General features: G+C 50.5%; 1 protein-coding gene across 6 annotated transcripts in view; it reads left to right on the top strand.

Moving 5' to 3' along the window:
• Agap1 (ArfGAP with GTPase domain, ankyrin repeat and PH domain 1) overlaps positions 1 to 14,950 on the top strand; it is a 431,455-nt gene that overhangs the window by 127,904 nt on the left and 288,601 nt on the right. For all 6 annotated transcript variants that reach the window (XM_055616997.1, XM_055616996.1, XM_055616995.1 and 3 more), the window contains exon 2: positions 10,424 to 10,482. In XM_055616997.1, coding sequence (XP_055472972.1) covers positions 10,424 to 10,482 — 59 coding nt within the window. The remainder of the gene's footprint in view (positions 1 to 10,423; positions 10,483 to 14,950) is intronic.

Genomic DNA, 14,950 nt, shown 5'->3' with positions numbered 1-14,950 from the left:
GCTCCAGGGGCTCCAGGGGCTCCAGGGGCTCCAGGGGCTCCAGGGGCAGGGCTCCTGTTTTCAGCCTCCACCATGCTGTATCTCACTAGTACTTCCTGAGAACACCTGGCACTGACAGGATCAGAAGCTAGAGCAGGAACGATGGGGATGAAGCCATTGGTGAAGAGCCTCCTAGGAGATGTGGGTGTTAATCACGTTTCTTCTCTGTGAAGGAATGTCTGGCAGAAATAGCTTAGGGAAGATGCTTTATCTTGGCTCACAGCCTGAAGGGTGCAGTTCACCAAGGTGCGGAAGACATGGCCGCAGAAGCCCAAGGCAGCTGGTCACACGGTGCCTGTAGGAAGCTGAGAGAGGTGAGCGCTGATGCTCAGCTCACGCCTTCCTTTTATGGATCCATGAACTGCAGCCCTGAATGCTGCCGCCCACCGCAAGGCCTACATTGTGAGACCTTTCTGGAAAACACCTTCGTGGACATCCAGGGACCTGTTTCTGTGGTGGTTCTGAGTCTCCTCTTCTTTAGCATCAAGAAGAAATAGTGGTGGGGAAAGTTGGAGTTAGTACATCCACATTGTCCCAGCACTGTCCGCTGGACCTGGCTGGGCTTGCTGCCCTTCTAGGGCTCTCAGAGCTGCGCCTACATCAAGCTCCTTCCCTGGATGAACAGGTATCAGTGGACCAATTCTTTCCTGCTGAGGTGTAGAACATGGCATTTGAAGCCGCCAAGAGGCAGGCAGCGTAGCCGCGGTTGTGTTGATGCATCTGTCAGTGGGATGTGAGGACTGCCCTTCCGGGTCACGTCTGCTCCATATTACAGGATTTAACACCATGCCTTTGAAACAGTTTGGATGCAGCTCTCAGTTCAGAGACGTCGCAGCTGTGGGCAGCGTGGTTTTTCTGGCTCCAGCGCAGATACTCAAGCCTTGGTCTCCACGTGGGAGGTGGATTCTGTGCAGCATGGCATTCCTGTTGGATTCCTAGCAGAGCAGAGATCTGAGGGGCTGCGCACAGACCACCCCCTGCGCTGGGTCCCCACTATTTTGGGCTCCCCACCTGGGTGAGCTGCAGGCCTCCTGGCCCTGGCTGTGTTGCTCTTGAATGGTTGCTCTTTGCTGGCATATTCCTGCTGCTGCTTCCTGGTTTATTTTTTTCTCCAGTCTGGTTCTACTCTTGGTTTCAAGAAGTTGAAATCAATGTCTTTATATTCTGAGTTCTAAATTCGGCCACATAAACACTTTGGGCCTGGACTGAGGGTTTGGCATGGACTTGAGGCTGCTATTTTAGATATGCTAGAAGTCTTCTTGGAAGTTGTTCCCTGTGGGCTCTTCTTCATTTAGGCTGTGAGCTTGGGATCTCAGCCTGCTCTGATGGGGGACAGGTTCCCAAGATCTGTAACTACAGAGAATCTGCCCAGTTGGTTCTGCCTTGGTCACTTTGGCGAGAGTCCAGCTCTGGGACCTTGAAAGCTGGGTTTGCTCGGCTTGTAGTTAGTTAGACCCATGCAGCTTGCTGTGGGGCTGTCAGAAGAAGGACAGACCAGCCTTTTCTACCTGTGGGTGTTGCTGGCACTGTCTTGTTCAGGGACTGAAATGGCCAGGCTGTGTATATTGGACAAGTGCAGCCTCATGCTGACTGCACCGCAGCCCGCACAGTGCAGTGTTACCACTGAGTAGTGGAATTATATGTATAGAAATGCGTGTGTAGAGGTACAGAGCGAGCCACCGCATGACCACAGAGGCAGACCCCTGCTGCAGACTGCGCTGGAGCCAGCCACTTGGACGCACACTTACCTAGTCAGGCTATGAGGAAACCGCGCTGGCTTCTGACAGTTCTATCATGGGTACGGTGACCAGACGACTGTATGTGGACATGTGATTATAGTAGGGTCACGTGTGATGGGTATCGGATTGTAGGTGCCCAGGAAAACTCAGCAGGTCCTTACTGTTCTGGGGTCATCACATCTGCAGAGGGCTCTCAGAGGAGTTCTGGGGACCCATGTTCTCCCTTTCCACGCTCCCTGTTCTGAATATGGCCTCACTGCATAGATTGCTTCAGCTTGTTCCTTCCACACTGCTCACGGGGAGGAAACACTGGATGGGGCAGCTTGCAGACAGTTTGGTAAGACAAACCTGGAGATTAAACCTCCTGCTGTATACAGACATTCACTGTATTGTGAGTTTTGTCAAAGAAGAAAGCACCCAGTTGTTGGCTACAGGTGCAGCAAGTTGCCAGAAACTACAAAGATTTCTCAAGAGACTGAACTGGTGAAGCAAAATAATCCCAGACCCTAAGTGTACATGTTAAGCATAGTTTTGACTGGGGGTATATCTGTAGCCCAAACTGAGGGTGCTCCCTTCTGGGGAGCCTCTGTGCAGATGTGTAGGCCTAGCCCCTGCACCTGCTCCTCCTGCTTTGTCCCCAACATGAGAACACTGCACCACCTTCCATCTGCACCCCTAGCTCCCGCAGGCACCTGGTCCCTACCCACACGCTGCTCATCCATGACCCTGCCCCTTCTACTTGTTTCTTGTATCCTCCACAACCCAGGTTCATATCCCACCTCCGTCCTTTGGAGAGCAGGATGTGACTCTCGTCCTTCCAGCCTTCATCGCTCCCAGCTGATTCCTACAAAACTGCCCCATAGGCACCAGCACTATGTTATGCTTCCGGCTCCCTCCTGGCCCTCCTCTGCCCCCTTTCCCACCTTAGCCTTAGTGCCGTCCCTTTTCTCTCCCTAGCTTCTAAATGTTAGCTCTTTAGAAGCCACCCCTGACGAGCACGCTCCTCAGCTAGCCTCCCTCTCATCTGCCATAACGTCCTTGTTTCTCCACAGCATTTAGCACCATGTGGCATGCTTCTGAAAGGCCTACAGGCCTGGTATCGGTGGTGGGTGTCACTAATAATGGGTGCAGTACCTGCTTCTAGAAACATTTAGTGAATGGTGTTCCCTGCTCTGGACAAAGGTACTAGTGGAGTTGCCATGTGCCATGAGTAGGAGAGATGAGCCTTCCTGATCGTTATGTGCCTGGAAGGTCTGTGACCGTCAGGCTCAATGTTCACAGCCTCATGAGTGGGGGCTGCCTGTCTGGGGTGCACCCTGGTAGAGGCTCTCTAAGTGCCCTGCAGCAGTTGCCATGGAGAAGCAGTCCAGTTCCTTAGGAGGTGGGCCCTGGAGGGGAGTCACATGCAGGGCATCTCCCGGGACCCTCTTTCTCTGCCTGGGGGCTGGGTTAGCTACAGGCTTGGGTAGAAGGCTGCTTTGGCGTACAATTTGGTCTGCTTGCATGGTTCAGGAACTGGTGGGCTGAGGAGCTGAAATGGTGAGTTTCTTGATTTGAGGCCAGGTGCCAGGTCTTTATACTCATTAATAATCTCTGGCTGTACCCTCTCAGGGTCACGCCTTGAGCTCTACTCTCTAACCAAGGGCAGGTCAGGAAGGAGGTCTCAGCCAGCCAGCCAGCACCTCTACAGCCAGGCACTTGGAAGACTTGTGCCATGAAGGGCATTGCAGGGGCCAGTGCCCACCACACCCATTCAGCGGTGTTGTCTGAGCGCCATCTGATGAGGCTGGCAGAGTGGCACTTGTTAGTCCAGTAGGAGGCTGAGCACATCAGGGATGGTTAATTGCAGGTTGATTTCAGTTGCACTTAATCCATGCACAGAAAACCACATTCTGCCCCAAATGGACTTGATAATTCGGGTAAAAATGCAGCTCTTATGAGTTGGTTCTATGGTAGTTTGTGGCTTTTCTAATGGAAAACCGTGGAATAGTCTGTGTCTTTTAGTTTTGAAAGCATGTTGTAGGCTTTTCATAAAAGCAGCAGAAACCGCCAACTGAGTTGGGACCTTATATTGTGTGTGTGCACACCTGTCCTCACCTTAGTTTAGAGAGAAGGATATGGACGAGACTGATCATATATCTAAAATTTTGGTTATCTTGTGCTTTTCAATGTCATTTGCCTCATCTTGTTCAGGCATCTTCTAGAGACCCTTTAGGGTCTGTCCTGCTGACACTAAGGACCTCACCTTGTTTGTATACAGATAGGAGAGTCTCATCTTCTCTCCTGGTAAGTTACATATGAGCAAAAGGCAAACGTGACCCTGCTGTGAGCACTCATGCCCAGGGTGAGGTGGGCGCCAGAGCACATGATACTGAATTTTTCTTTCTGGCTTACCGTGAATAGCAACGATAAGGATCCCTCGTGGGATCTTTGGCTGTGACCCCTGTTTGGGCTGCTGTGTTGCTCTGGGTGGATACAAGCTCTCAGTGTTGCGTGGGAGATGCTGAGCCCCTCTCCTTAGTTGCCGGTGTATGTATCAAATAGTCTTCTGTTAATTTTTCTGTTGAAATGACCTTTAAAGACAGGTAAGAACCTTTGACCCTTGTGGTGTGTGGAATGAGAAGTAGAGAAATAACAAGACCTTTTTCTGTGTACTTATGCTTTTCAATGTTTTCAATGCAAGGCTGACCTTTATGGGCTTAGGGGTTTGCAGCCTCGGCCACCCAGTGGAACCTTTGTGATCCTCCAGGCAAGAGAGGAACTGCCTCTGGCTGCCAAGTACCTTTATTGCCCTTTCTTAGAAAAGTAGTGGATGCTTCTGAATTGAGACAGGACTGAACTTGGTAAAGGTTGGTAATTGGGAAAACCAAGTCCTGTAAGCCCTGTCCCTTAGAGGCAGCCAGTGTGGCTCGTTGGCTCTTCCTCCACCTTCCTTTTCCTTGTGCACACTCTGCTTGTTAATTACTTGGTCGACAGACTGAACGCAGGTTGCACATGTCTGTGACCTAGTTTTTGTGCTCCATATGTTACACCAAATTTATTTTGGAACCTTATCTATGAAAAGCCTTCTTGCTATTTGCCGGAGCGGGGCCCACGGCGGAGTTTGTACTATGTCACTTAGATACAGCCACCCAGGGCGTGGGGTTGGTGTGCCTTTCCAGGTGAAAATGGCAAGACAGTAAGGGCGGTAGTTTTAGACCCTGCGGGTTTGTTGGGTCACCAGAACACAGAGCCCAGGAATTGCTAAGATGAGCTGAGCATGACTGCCGGTGTTACTTTGCTGTGGGCTGTGAGAACACCATGACCAGAATCAGTTTATGGAAGGCAGGAGTTAGAGGGAAAGCATGGCAGCAAGCTACAGGCATGGTGACAGGAACATGAACCTGAGCGATCATGTTTGTTGGTCAACGTGGGTCTGAAGAAAGCACACTGGAAATAGCATGGTATTTCCTGAAGAACTCCCCAAAGAGCACCATCAACCAAGACTGAGTGTTCATACATGTCTTATGCCCATGTATGCTGTTGAGGTTTGGAACACAGGCTGGAAGGGAGACCTGTTATGGTAGGGCAGCAGGGAGGTGGTGTTCTTTTGCCCGAGGTGCCAGGATAGCAACACGTCTTTAAGAGGCCCAGGGTGATCCATCATGGACACTCCAGCTCTCAGGTGCCCTTGTGGGGCATGGAAATGCAATGTCCTTTGTTCTTTCTGCTCCTCAGAAAGAACTGGGGACCTAGTCTTTCTCCCTGGGGATGTGTAGCCAGCCTGGGGAGGATGCTCTCAGCAAATGCCTTCATCACCTGGGTGACGGCAGTGAGATGAAAATTTGATGGAATGAGGGCACAAGTTTCAGGGCTGCCAATATTTTCACTCAGCGTAGTATTTCAGCCTCTGCTCACCCCCCTTCGCCCCCCACATCTTTCCGAAGGAAGTGTGGAGGGCTGTATCAAGCCATACACAGGAGAGTGTGGTTGCTGTTCCTGGCTCCACTCTGCTTGTGGGCTGGCCTCCGTTTTTACATTTGGAGGGGTATTTTCCTCATTTCCAATCTCACGTCCTCACGTTTTCTACCTTCCTTGTCAGTAATCTCAAGCTATTGCTGCTATGCCTGCAGCATCAGGCAGTGCTGGTGGAGCACACCGTTCTCCCTGAGCAAGGGTTGCCCTGAGGAAAAAGTCACTAAAGGGAATCGTGTCCCCTGAGTCAACTCCTTGAGTCCTTGAGCTCACACCTCAGCTGGGGCCTTTTGACTTGGAGACTGTGGGGGAGAAGAGAAAGGGCCTCTTCCCATCTGTCTCTACAGAGAAGGATCTCGAGGTTCTTGAGCATACCAAGGCTCTGTGCTGTTGGCCATCCCTGCAGGGGTGGGCGGGCGTGATGGTGTCATGGTGACATGGTGACATGACATTTGTCTGTCTTCAAAGGAAAGGTCTCCTGAATGGGGAAGGGGTCAGGGATGTGGGAGAGGGAGCCATCTTGGTTGTGAGTTCTTTGGGGGTCACTGAGGAACAGCAGGAACTTACAGGAGAGCTGGCAATGGTCTAGTACCCTTGAGGACTAGATTTACTTGTGGTTACTCTGCTGCCAGTAGAGGGTTATTGATAAGAAATTGAGTCACACTATTACAGTTCTAGAAGCCGCTGCTGCCTTGGGTATTAATCACTGTTCCACAAAGCTCTTACTCCTCCTTCCCCAGCAAGGCTTTGAGAGGGACCTGAGTTTTCCTACCTCCTGGTCTCTGGGTAGACCTGCTGATCTCTTTCCTCTATTGTTCTATTTCCTATTTCAGGACTTCACAAATGTCCTCAGGTTAAAAAAAAAAAAATGTTCACATCTGTTGCTAAAAAGAGTGTATTTCCAAAAAAACCTTTGTGGAATTTAAGGTTCCAAGAGCATTTCAGTCCCTGAGACAGTGTTTTGTTCAGTTTTTCTCTCGCTTTTTTTTTTTTTTTTTTTTTTTTTTTTTTTTTGCTTCTCACCTACAATTTCAGCTTTCTTTTTTTACCCTGGTGGCAGCTTCGTGAGTTGTGGCTGGAGCTTGTTTCTGCGGTCCCTGGAGCCAAGCAATGTGGGGGTGGGGAGCATGAAGTCATTGTGCTGATCCTGGAGACTATTGGCTGTGCTGGGCCTTGTGTCCACCAACCGAATGATGCAGCTACGACTCTGGCGTGATAAAGACCATTGATAAGCCATTTGCTCAGGGTCCTGAGGTCCCAGGAAGCCACCCAGCGGAGCTGTGGCATTGAAGGCTTTCTTAAAAAACATGCCATTTGTAGCTAGACTCCTCCAGGGTACAGGAGAGGACCCAGAGGGCCATGGCTGCCTTCGGTTCAAGTTTATCCATCAGTAGACCATCTTGCTTGTTCTCTGGTCCTGCTGGGCCTTGTGTGGGCACTGTCCTGGGCTCTGCTCACTAGACTATCTTTGAATGTTTATGATGCTGTGGAGTTCTGACAGGCTTGTGATCACATCACATGAATTTTCCCCCCTATGCATCCATGCTTATGTGCTATGGGTTGAACCGGGTGAAATCATTGCTCAAGCGCTTCTGACCTACACTTCCAGTTTGTCCCCTAGACAAACACCAGCCGTCAGAAGGACAAAGTTTGCTAGTGACTTGTTTCTGCTCTGCCTTCTCTTGTTGCTGGTGACCTACCTGGTCTTTGTAGTAGAGAACGGCACTTTGCTCTGAATAAGCTCAAGGCCTCCTGAAAGAAAGATGGAAATTTTGGAGTGGGTGGGTAGTGGGTGAGTGAGTGGTAGTTAGAAGGACACTGTGTGGAGACTCTCCATGTTCCAGGACACAGGCAGGGTAGGGAGATGAATCTGGCCTGCCATGGTGTATTGGGTGGGTGGGTCAGGGCTGTGTGGTGCAAAGGCAGGGGTGGGGGCAGGGTCAATTTCTCAACATTTTCATGTTGCCTGTGGTGGGAGATCATCTTATTCTTATGCTTTGTCTTTGGCCCCACTTAGCTAGCTCGGCATCCTCTGCCTCTGGTAAAGGAAGGTTCAGGGTGCCTTTGACTTCCACACTCCTTAGTTTCTAGCAGGAGTTTATACAGCCAGGAGAAACAGGTCAGGGGAGATCCAGGAGGCCTCGGGAGGCTGTGCCCGCTTCTGTGCATGATGGGGACGATGGCACCATAGCGTCCTAATGTGTCCCCTGTGGAGATGTATGGTGTCCTGTGCTGAAACAGGCCCCCTGTGGGCCAACAGCTACGCTTCGGGCTGCTCAAAAGGAACATGGAAGCAGGCCTGGGCCCTCAAACCCAGTCTTGTCTCCTCTGCCAGCACAAGCCACAGTTGAGGTCTGTCCTCATGAACCTTGGAGCCCATCGTGGGTAGTGCAGTCCCTGAACACTGGTTCTTGTGTCCACTTGGGTACTATTTGTAACCCACTGGTCATGATTATCAGATGCTGGTGAAGGAACCGGGTGTCACGTCTGACGTGACTAACCTGGAGTCCCAGTAGCCTGTCACTGCAGGGGAGGTCAGGACACACCACCCACTTTCTTTCGTTGAACTGAGTGAAGACTACTGATTTCTAGGAGTGTCGCTTGGTAAGAGAGCACTTGTCTAGCGTGAGGAGGTCCTAGGTTGGATGCACCCCACTGCAAAAAGGGGAGAAAAGTGACTGCAGCCTAGTGCTAGGTTGATGATGGGGAATGATGACATGGTTTGTCCAGAGCCATGGTAGAGAACACGTGTGGCATCAAGCAGGAGCCACGCCTTGTCAGAGGCTCAGTGGGCAACCCACAGCCCATCAGTGGTAATCTCTGCCCTACAGCTAAGTTCCAGTCCAGTAGTACTTCATCAAAATCAGTGCCTGTGGATGTGTTGCCTTCTTGTTACTGTATTCCAGGGAGGAGGGGTGTTAAGTGGGGCACAATAGTTTCTTCTGTGACATTGTTTTGATGACGGTGTTGAGACAGGGTAGTCCAGGTTGGCTCTGAACTCACTGTGTAGCCTAGGATGACCTCGAATATCTGATCCTTATGATTCTACCTCTCAGGTGTGGAGATTGCAGGCAAGCATTACACCCAGGTTCATTCAGTGAAGGGCACTGGATCTTGGGCCTACCATGTGCTTAATAAGCAAGCCCACAGACAGAGTTTTGGCTCCGCCTCACTGGGAAGAAAGATCCTTGGAAAGTGTGTGCTGCTGTGTGCAGACAGCGCCTTGAAGCAGTCAGCTAGCTGCTCTGGAGATGAGTGAGACAGAGATGTGTCTGCCCCAGCCCCCTCTCGCTGCTGAGTTGAGGAAGTTTCTAGGTAGTTGCTGCATAGCCTGGGTTTCCGTTGCTCTCCGTGGCACAAGGCTCAGCCACTGAAAAGCCACACAGAGGAAGGTGATAAGATTGGAGTGCAGATGTCTGTGACTAAAGCACCTGCCACTCTTCATTTGTCTTGAGAACAGCAGCCTTCTGACTGGGCAGCAGTTTTTAAAGAAAGATTTCTTTATGAAAGCTCTGTTAATTCTTTAGGTCCCCCTCTTCTATTAACTTAACTATTGTATTAACCTAGCTGCCACAAAAATGAACATTTTGAAAAGATGTCACACATTGCCACGGTGCTTTTGTATGGCTGGGCTGTGTCTTGTCTTCTGTAGCTTCTGCAGGCCACCCAGGCCTGATTTAGCTTCCCTGAGCAGAGGCCTCCCTCTGGGCAACTAATCTCCTTAGACATTGGGGCTTTCTATGTCAGTGCAAGGCCAGTGACAGTGGCCTGTGTTAGTTGCAGCCTCTTCGGTGTTGGGGACTGTCTTCCTGCTCTACTTGCTTCATCTAAGCATCTCTTACCCTTGTCCAGCAACCTTCAATGGACAGCAGGCCATTGCTTCCAGCCCTGACACCTGCTGGGCCTACGTACCCTGCATCCTTCCTAGAATAATGACCAACTTGACCTTGGATTTGTTGTGAAGGACTTTGCTTTTGGACAACTTGGGAGATAACAGGAGTCACCATGTGAGGAAGACTCTAAACAGTGAACACATTGGAAAGAGACATGCAACCTAAAGCTGGTTTGTGGTGGCCGCTATCTCAGGCTGCCATTTATGACTGAAAATGGCACATGGAGGTTGTGAGAGTCATGTGAGCAAAGTGGGCATCAGGTGTGGGGTTGTGAGGCAGGCTGAGTGACGAGACGAGCACCAGTTGCTGAGTCCCTCATGGCTGAGGGACTCCTTGTCTTTCTGACATATCCCAAACCACCCTGGCTGAGTCACCTGTTTGGTTTCTCTCTGAGGAGCCAAATATTCTGCACCCTGTAATCTTGTGACCAGTTCTAACCTTGACCAAGGTCGTCAGGCAAGTCAGGCTGCTGCACAGTGTCTCCACATTGCACTGAGAATCTGGGCGGCCATCAGGTCTGCTGTGGACGTGAGGAAGGCCTGCAGCTTGGGCAGGGCAGGAATGGACAGCATGAGAGGCCTTCAGCATTGCTGCTGAGGTGCACATGGCACATCACAGCCTTGAGACCAGAGTGTTTGGACTTGGGCAAGTTGTGGCCTCAAGAGTAGCAGTAGCATGGGAGGCTAGTCTGACCCTTCTTTAGTGGTCCCCCACCCCACCAAAACTGATGCATAAGGAGCATTTTGATTTGCCTTGGGTTCTGACACATCACCTCACGTTGTCCATCCTTTGTCACAGATGCTTTCGTGAACAGCCAGGAATGGACACTCAGCCGATCTGTACCGGAGCTCAAAGTGGTAAGTGGCGCCTCTGGCCTGCTGGAGGGAGGGGCTGGAATAAGCAGGGTGTGAGTAGTGTGCTGTGCGAGCTTGCCCATACCAAATTCTGTTTCCTGCGGCCTCATCTGTCTTCTCTGTATCATAGCTTCCAGAACCTGTACAGTATTAGCGTGTTCTGAATGTCAGGGTGCCAGTGCCATTAACAGGACCTGTTCATAAAGGTTTACCGGTTTCATATATTCTTGGTAAGAAAGCCAGATGCTGACACTTCTGGTTCTATAGTCCATGCCAAACAGGGACACGGTGTTCCACAAGATGTTTATGGAGCATGCGCTCACTGGCCATGCGCTGCCTGCCTGTAGGCACCCTGTAATTATGGCCTTCAGGTCTGACAGTTACCCATGAGGGGCAGGGCCTGCTGTCATTTTGTGTCGCAGGTAAGAATTGGGGCATGAAGAGCTTACTCAGAAGCCATCTACAGTAGGGTAGAGCTGGGATTCGAAGCCAGCACTGTTTGGGAGAGCCTTCTGTGTATCTGTCCCAACTGTTACCATAGCCTCTGGCCCCATGTATCTATTTAAGTCGGCACAGCAGAGGGATGGGGCGGGTTGGGGGGGAGTGCTTCAACCTCCTGGCAGCAGTAGAGAGGGCTGGGAACCAGGTGTGACTGTTGGTGCTGAGAGCCTGCCTCATAGTTAAAGGTGCTGCAGGTTGACAGGGCCTGGGTGGTTTTATTTTGGATGGTTTGGGCTGTTTAAGACAGCATCTTTTTTCCCCCCATTTTTCTTTAAATATTTTGTTTTGAGACAATTGCAGGTTCACATAAACTAAGGAGTCACAATACAGCAATCCTTTACTAAACGTCTTTAATGGTAACCACAGCAGTCTACAGTGTAGTGCCAAAATGTACAGGTCATTGATACTGACATTAAACCAAATCAAGACCCCACCATTGCCATCACCACAGACACCTCATACTGCTCCTGTACCCACTCTCACTTTCCTCTTACGTCCACATTTTTCTTTTTCTTTTTCATCTTTTTATTATTATCCTTTATTACAATTTATTCAATTTGTATCCTGGCTGTGGCCTCCTCCCTCATCTCCTCCCAACCCCACCCCTCCTTCTTCTTCTCCCCCTATGCCTCTCTCCTAGTCCACTGATAGGGGACTCTCCTTTCTTTCTTTTTGACCCTAGCCTATCAGGTCTCATCAGGACTGGTTGCATTGTCTTCCTTTGTGTCCACATTTCTCTTTTTTTTAATTAAATTTTTATTTTTTAATATTAATTACAGTTTATTCACTTTGTATTCCAGCTGTAGCCCCTTCGCTCATTTCCTCCCAATCCCAGGCAGGGCTCTGTGCCTCATCTCCTCCCATGCCCCTCTCCAAGTCCACTGATAGGGGAGGTCCTCCTCCCCTTCCATCTGCCCTAGCTTATGAGGTCTCATCAGGGCTGGCTGCATTGTCCTCCTCTGTGGCCTGGCAAGGCTGCTCCCCCCCACCACCACCCAGGGGGGTAGTCAAAGAGCCAGTCACTGAAGACAGCATCTTAACTTACGTAGTCTTAGCTGCTGTGGAACTACTATGTAGCCCAGGCTGGCTTTTGAGTCACCACCTTTCTGGCTCAGAGTCCTGAGTGCTAGAATTACACAGGCTTGTGCCACTATGCCTGCTCTGGTCCACATATTCGTATCAGCCAATAATAATTGAGGATGATTGCCACCAAAAACTTATTTTCTGGTATATGGTTTTCTGTTGTAAGCACTCAGTATGAATAGCAAGTCTTGGCAGTTAAAGAGACAGCGCATTGCTCGTCTAAATGTGACTTTCTGAAACTGTCTTACGCTCCCTGTAACTGACTTGTCCTGTAATCAAGGGCTCATCTGTCGTTTGAGAAGGGCCATGTGCTCTCCTATGGTGAGTGCCCTCTCGTGGTGGCATTAGCAGGCACCTCATTGTCTAGGGCACCTCGCCCAGTCCTTGACTGGAGGGGATGCTCAGGTTTGAAGAAGCACCCCTTTGTTCTGTAAAACATTTCCCATGCCCACAGGGCTGCTATTGTTTCTGCCCTCATGCAGCACCTGAGACACCACAGGTGGCTCTTTAAGTCATCAGCTTGGGACTCTCAGCCCTGCCTGGAAATACAACCATGGAATGATGTCACTGAGTCTCCCACTGTCTGCCCGGGGCTCTCTGAAGTTGTGCTGTAGTTGCTTTCAGCGCTGCAGATGGGTGCCAGGCCGCACAGGCTCCACGCCTCCGTCTGGGTGGAAGCAGTGGGCAGATCTTGCCTGTAGAGGTGCCACCGTGTATTTTGCTTATACTCTCAGCTGGGATTTTTAACTAAAAGGCTCCATTTCTTTTGTAGAAGATTCATATTTAATAGTTAAGTAGAAAACACAGGGAGCTAGAGAACTGAGTTTGTAAAAGCACTGTGCCCTCCTTCTTCTGGCTGGTGACGATAGTAAGGGGCACAGAGCCTGCACACGCGAGGCAGGGTGGCACCTCTCTTGACTGAGATACCCAGCTCTGTCATTATCAGGGCGCCCTCTTTCTGCCCATGAAACCCTCAGGCCCGGGCTGAGTTATTTCCTCCTCCGCAGGTGACATTCAGGAGTGGTTGTCACGGTTTCACAGGAGGGCCACATCCTAACAGATGGTAGTTTCTGCCAGCGTTTCAAGTTAAAACGATGCAGCTCACAACCTATGGGATGGGTGCACAAGCCAGGAACCCTCCCTCCCCAGTTCAGAGGCAGATGGCACTGGCCACAGATACGGCATACCTTTGCCTGTTGTTGCAGGAAAGCGTGGCTGGCGTCAGCACGCAGAGAAAGCCCAGCTGCACAATGCTGGATATGGGGACATTTCTTCCAGGAAGAGAAAGTAATCTTAATTAAAAATTCCATTTCTGTGGCATATACTGGCATGGATTTTTCTCAGCTTGAAGCAGACAAACAGCAGGTGCCCTCGAGCAAAAGAATAATTAATAGGCAGATATTCTCAAATGGTGGAGGCTCGAGGTAGGAAGATACAGGTTGGGCTTGGAGGGGAGACAGCTTTGTGCAGGAACCGTCCACATGCTCTGGCCCTCAGCCCAGCTCTCGGTGGTAGAGACAGCTCGTTTATACTCACTAGTGTTAGTCATTCACCAGCCATTCACTCGCTGAGTCCATGGGACCTGTGTATCTTCCATGGGCTGCATGCCTCAGGCAGGGCAGAGAAAGAGATCTGCGAGACGCTGGGTTGGGCTGCAGTGTAGCAGCAGAAGCCAGGGCCTGAGGGCATCTTGCTAGCCCAAGTGAGGATGTGGCATTAAGGTGTACATCCAGGCTGTTGTGACAAGATCAGCAGCTTGTGAGCAGTCAAGCCTGTGCTCACAGTTCTGGAGGATAGAAATCAAAGGAACCTGCAGCCTTGGGGGCTGGTGAGGGTTTGAGGGTCATCGCTCTGTAGAACACAGGTAGAGTGTTCTCCCCCCCTTCCTGCTGGGCCACTTTCAGATATATTTTGACCCTATGTGGACAGTGTCCCTGTGACCCCTACCTTCTCAGAGGCCCCATCCCCTAATAAACACCTGGGGGCTGGGGGACATAAGCATTCAGAAACCAAAGCATGGACCTCAGAGGTTGTGATGTGTGAGCTGGCTGCTGATTCTGAGTTGGAGTAGGATTTGGGGCTGTGATTGATCCATGTGGAAAGTTTTAGTCACCTGGAGACTGCAGGCCAGTAGAGATGAGATTGGTAGCTCTCAGATGTAGGAGACAAAGCCAGGAGGTAGGAAGCTGAGTGGCCTGAGGGCTACAAGCATAGTGAGAGGGCCAGGACAGCCGGTGGGTATGGGGAGAGTTGCACAGACTGGGGGAAGAAGATGGACTGCCTCCCTAGAGAGAGGGTGGGAGGAAATTGCAGAGCTACCAGCATAGGCCAAGTGTCCTTTCACCTGGGCACAGGTGTCTCTGCCCTGCCTCCCTGGCTCCTGTAAGGGGCATTCACACCACCCTTGCTCCCTCTAGTGTTATTTTCCACCCACTGTGCTCACCCTGGCTGTCTCTGCCATAGCTTGACTGTTGTTTTTCTCTTGGTTGTGTATTTCTGAGAGGCAGGCTTACTGCCTAATCTCAATGGGCTCTGCCTCCCCTCCCCCATCCCACCTACTCCTGCCTCCATATCTTTCTCATGTTCACCTTCTTAGGTAGGAACGTACCAGATAGGCCTGTCTGTAAATGACTCTGTAATACTGGGTCCCATGGAACTTTTCCTCCTTAGTGTAGGAAGGCACCTATCCTGTGGACATTTGAGCCATGTCCATGTGTGCCAGATAAATGAACAGAAGAATGCCAGCCATGCTGACACCCTAATAGTATCCAAAACTAGTGAGGACAGGAGTGGCTAATTTAGGTTTGACTCTGTCTTCAATAGAAATAGTTACTGTTTTTTTGGTTGGTTGGTTGGTTGGTTGGTTGGTTGGTTGGTTGGTTGGTTG

The sequence above is a fragment of the Psammomys obesus genome, unplaced genomic scaffold (genome assembly GCF_907164565.1).
Source record: "Psammomys obesus unplaced genomic scaffold, mPsaObe1.curated_primary_1811, whole genome shotgun sequence".
Taxonomy (NCBI): domain Eukaryota; kingdom Metazoa; phylum Chordata; class Mammalia; order Rodentia; family Muridae; genus Psammomys; species Psammomys obesus.
This window is presented reverse-complemented; position numbering and strand designations above follow the sequence as displayed.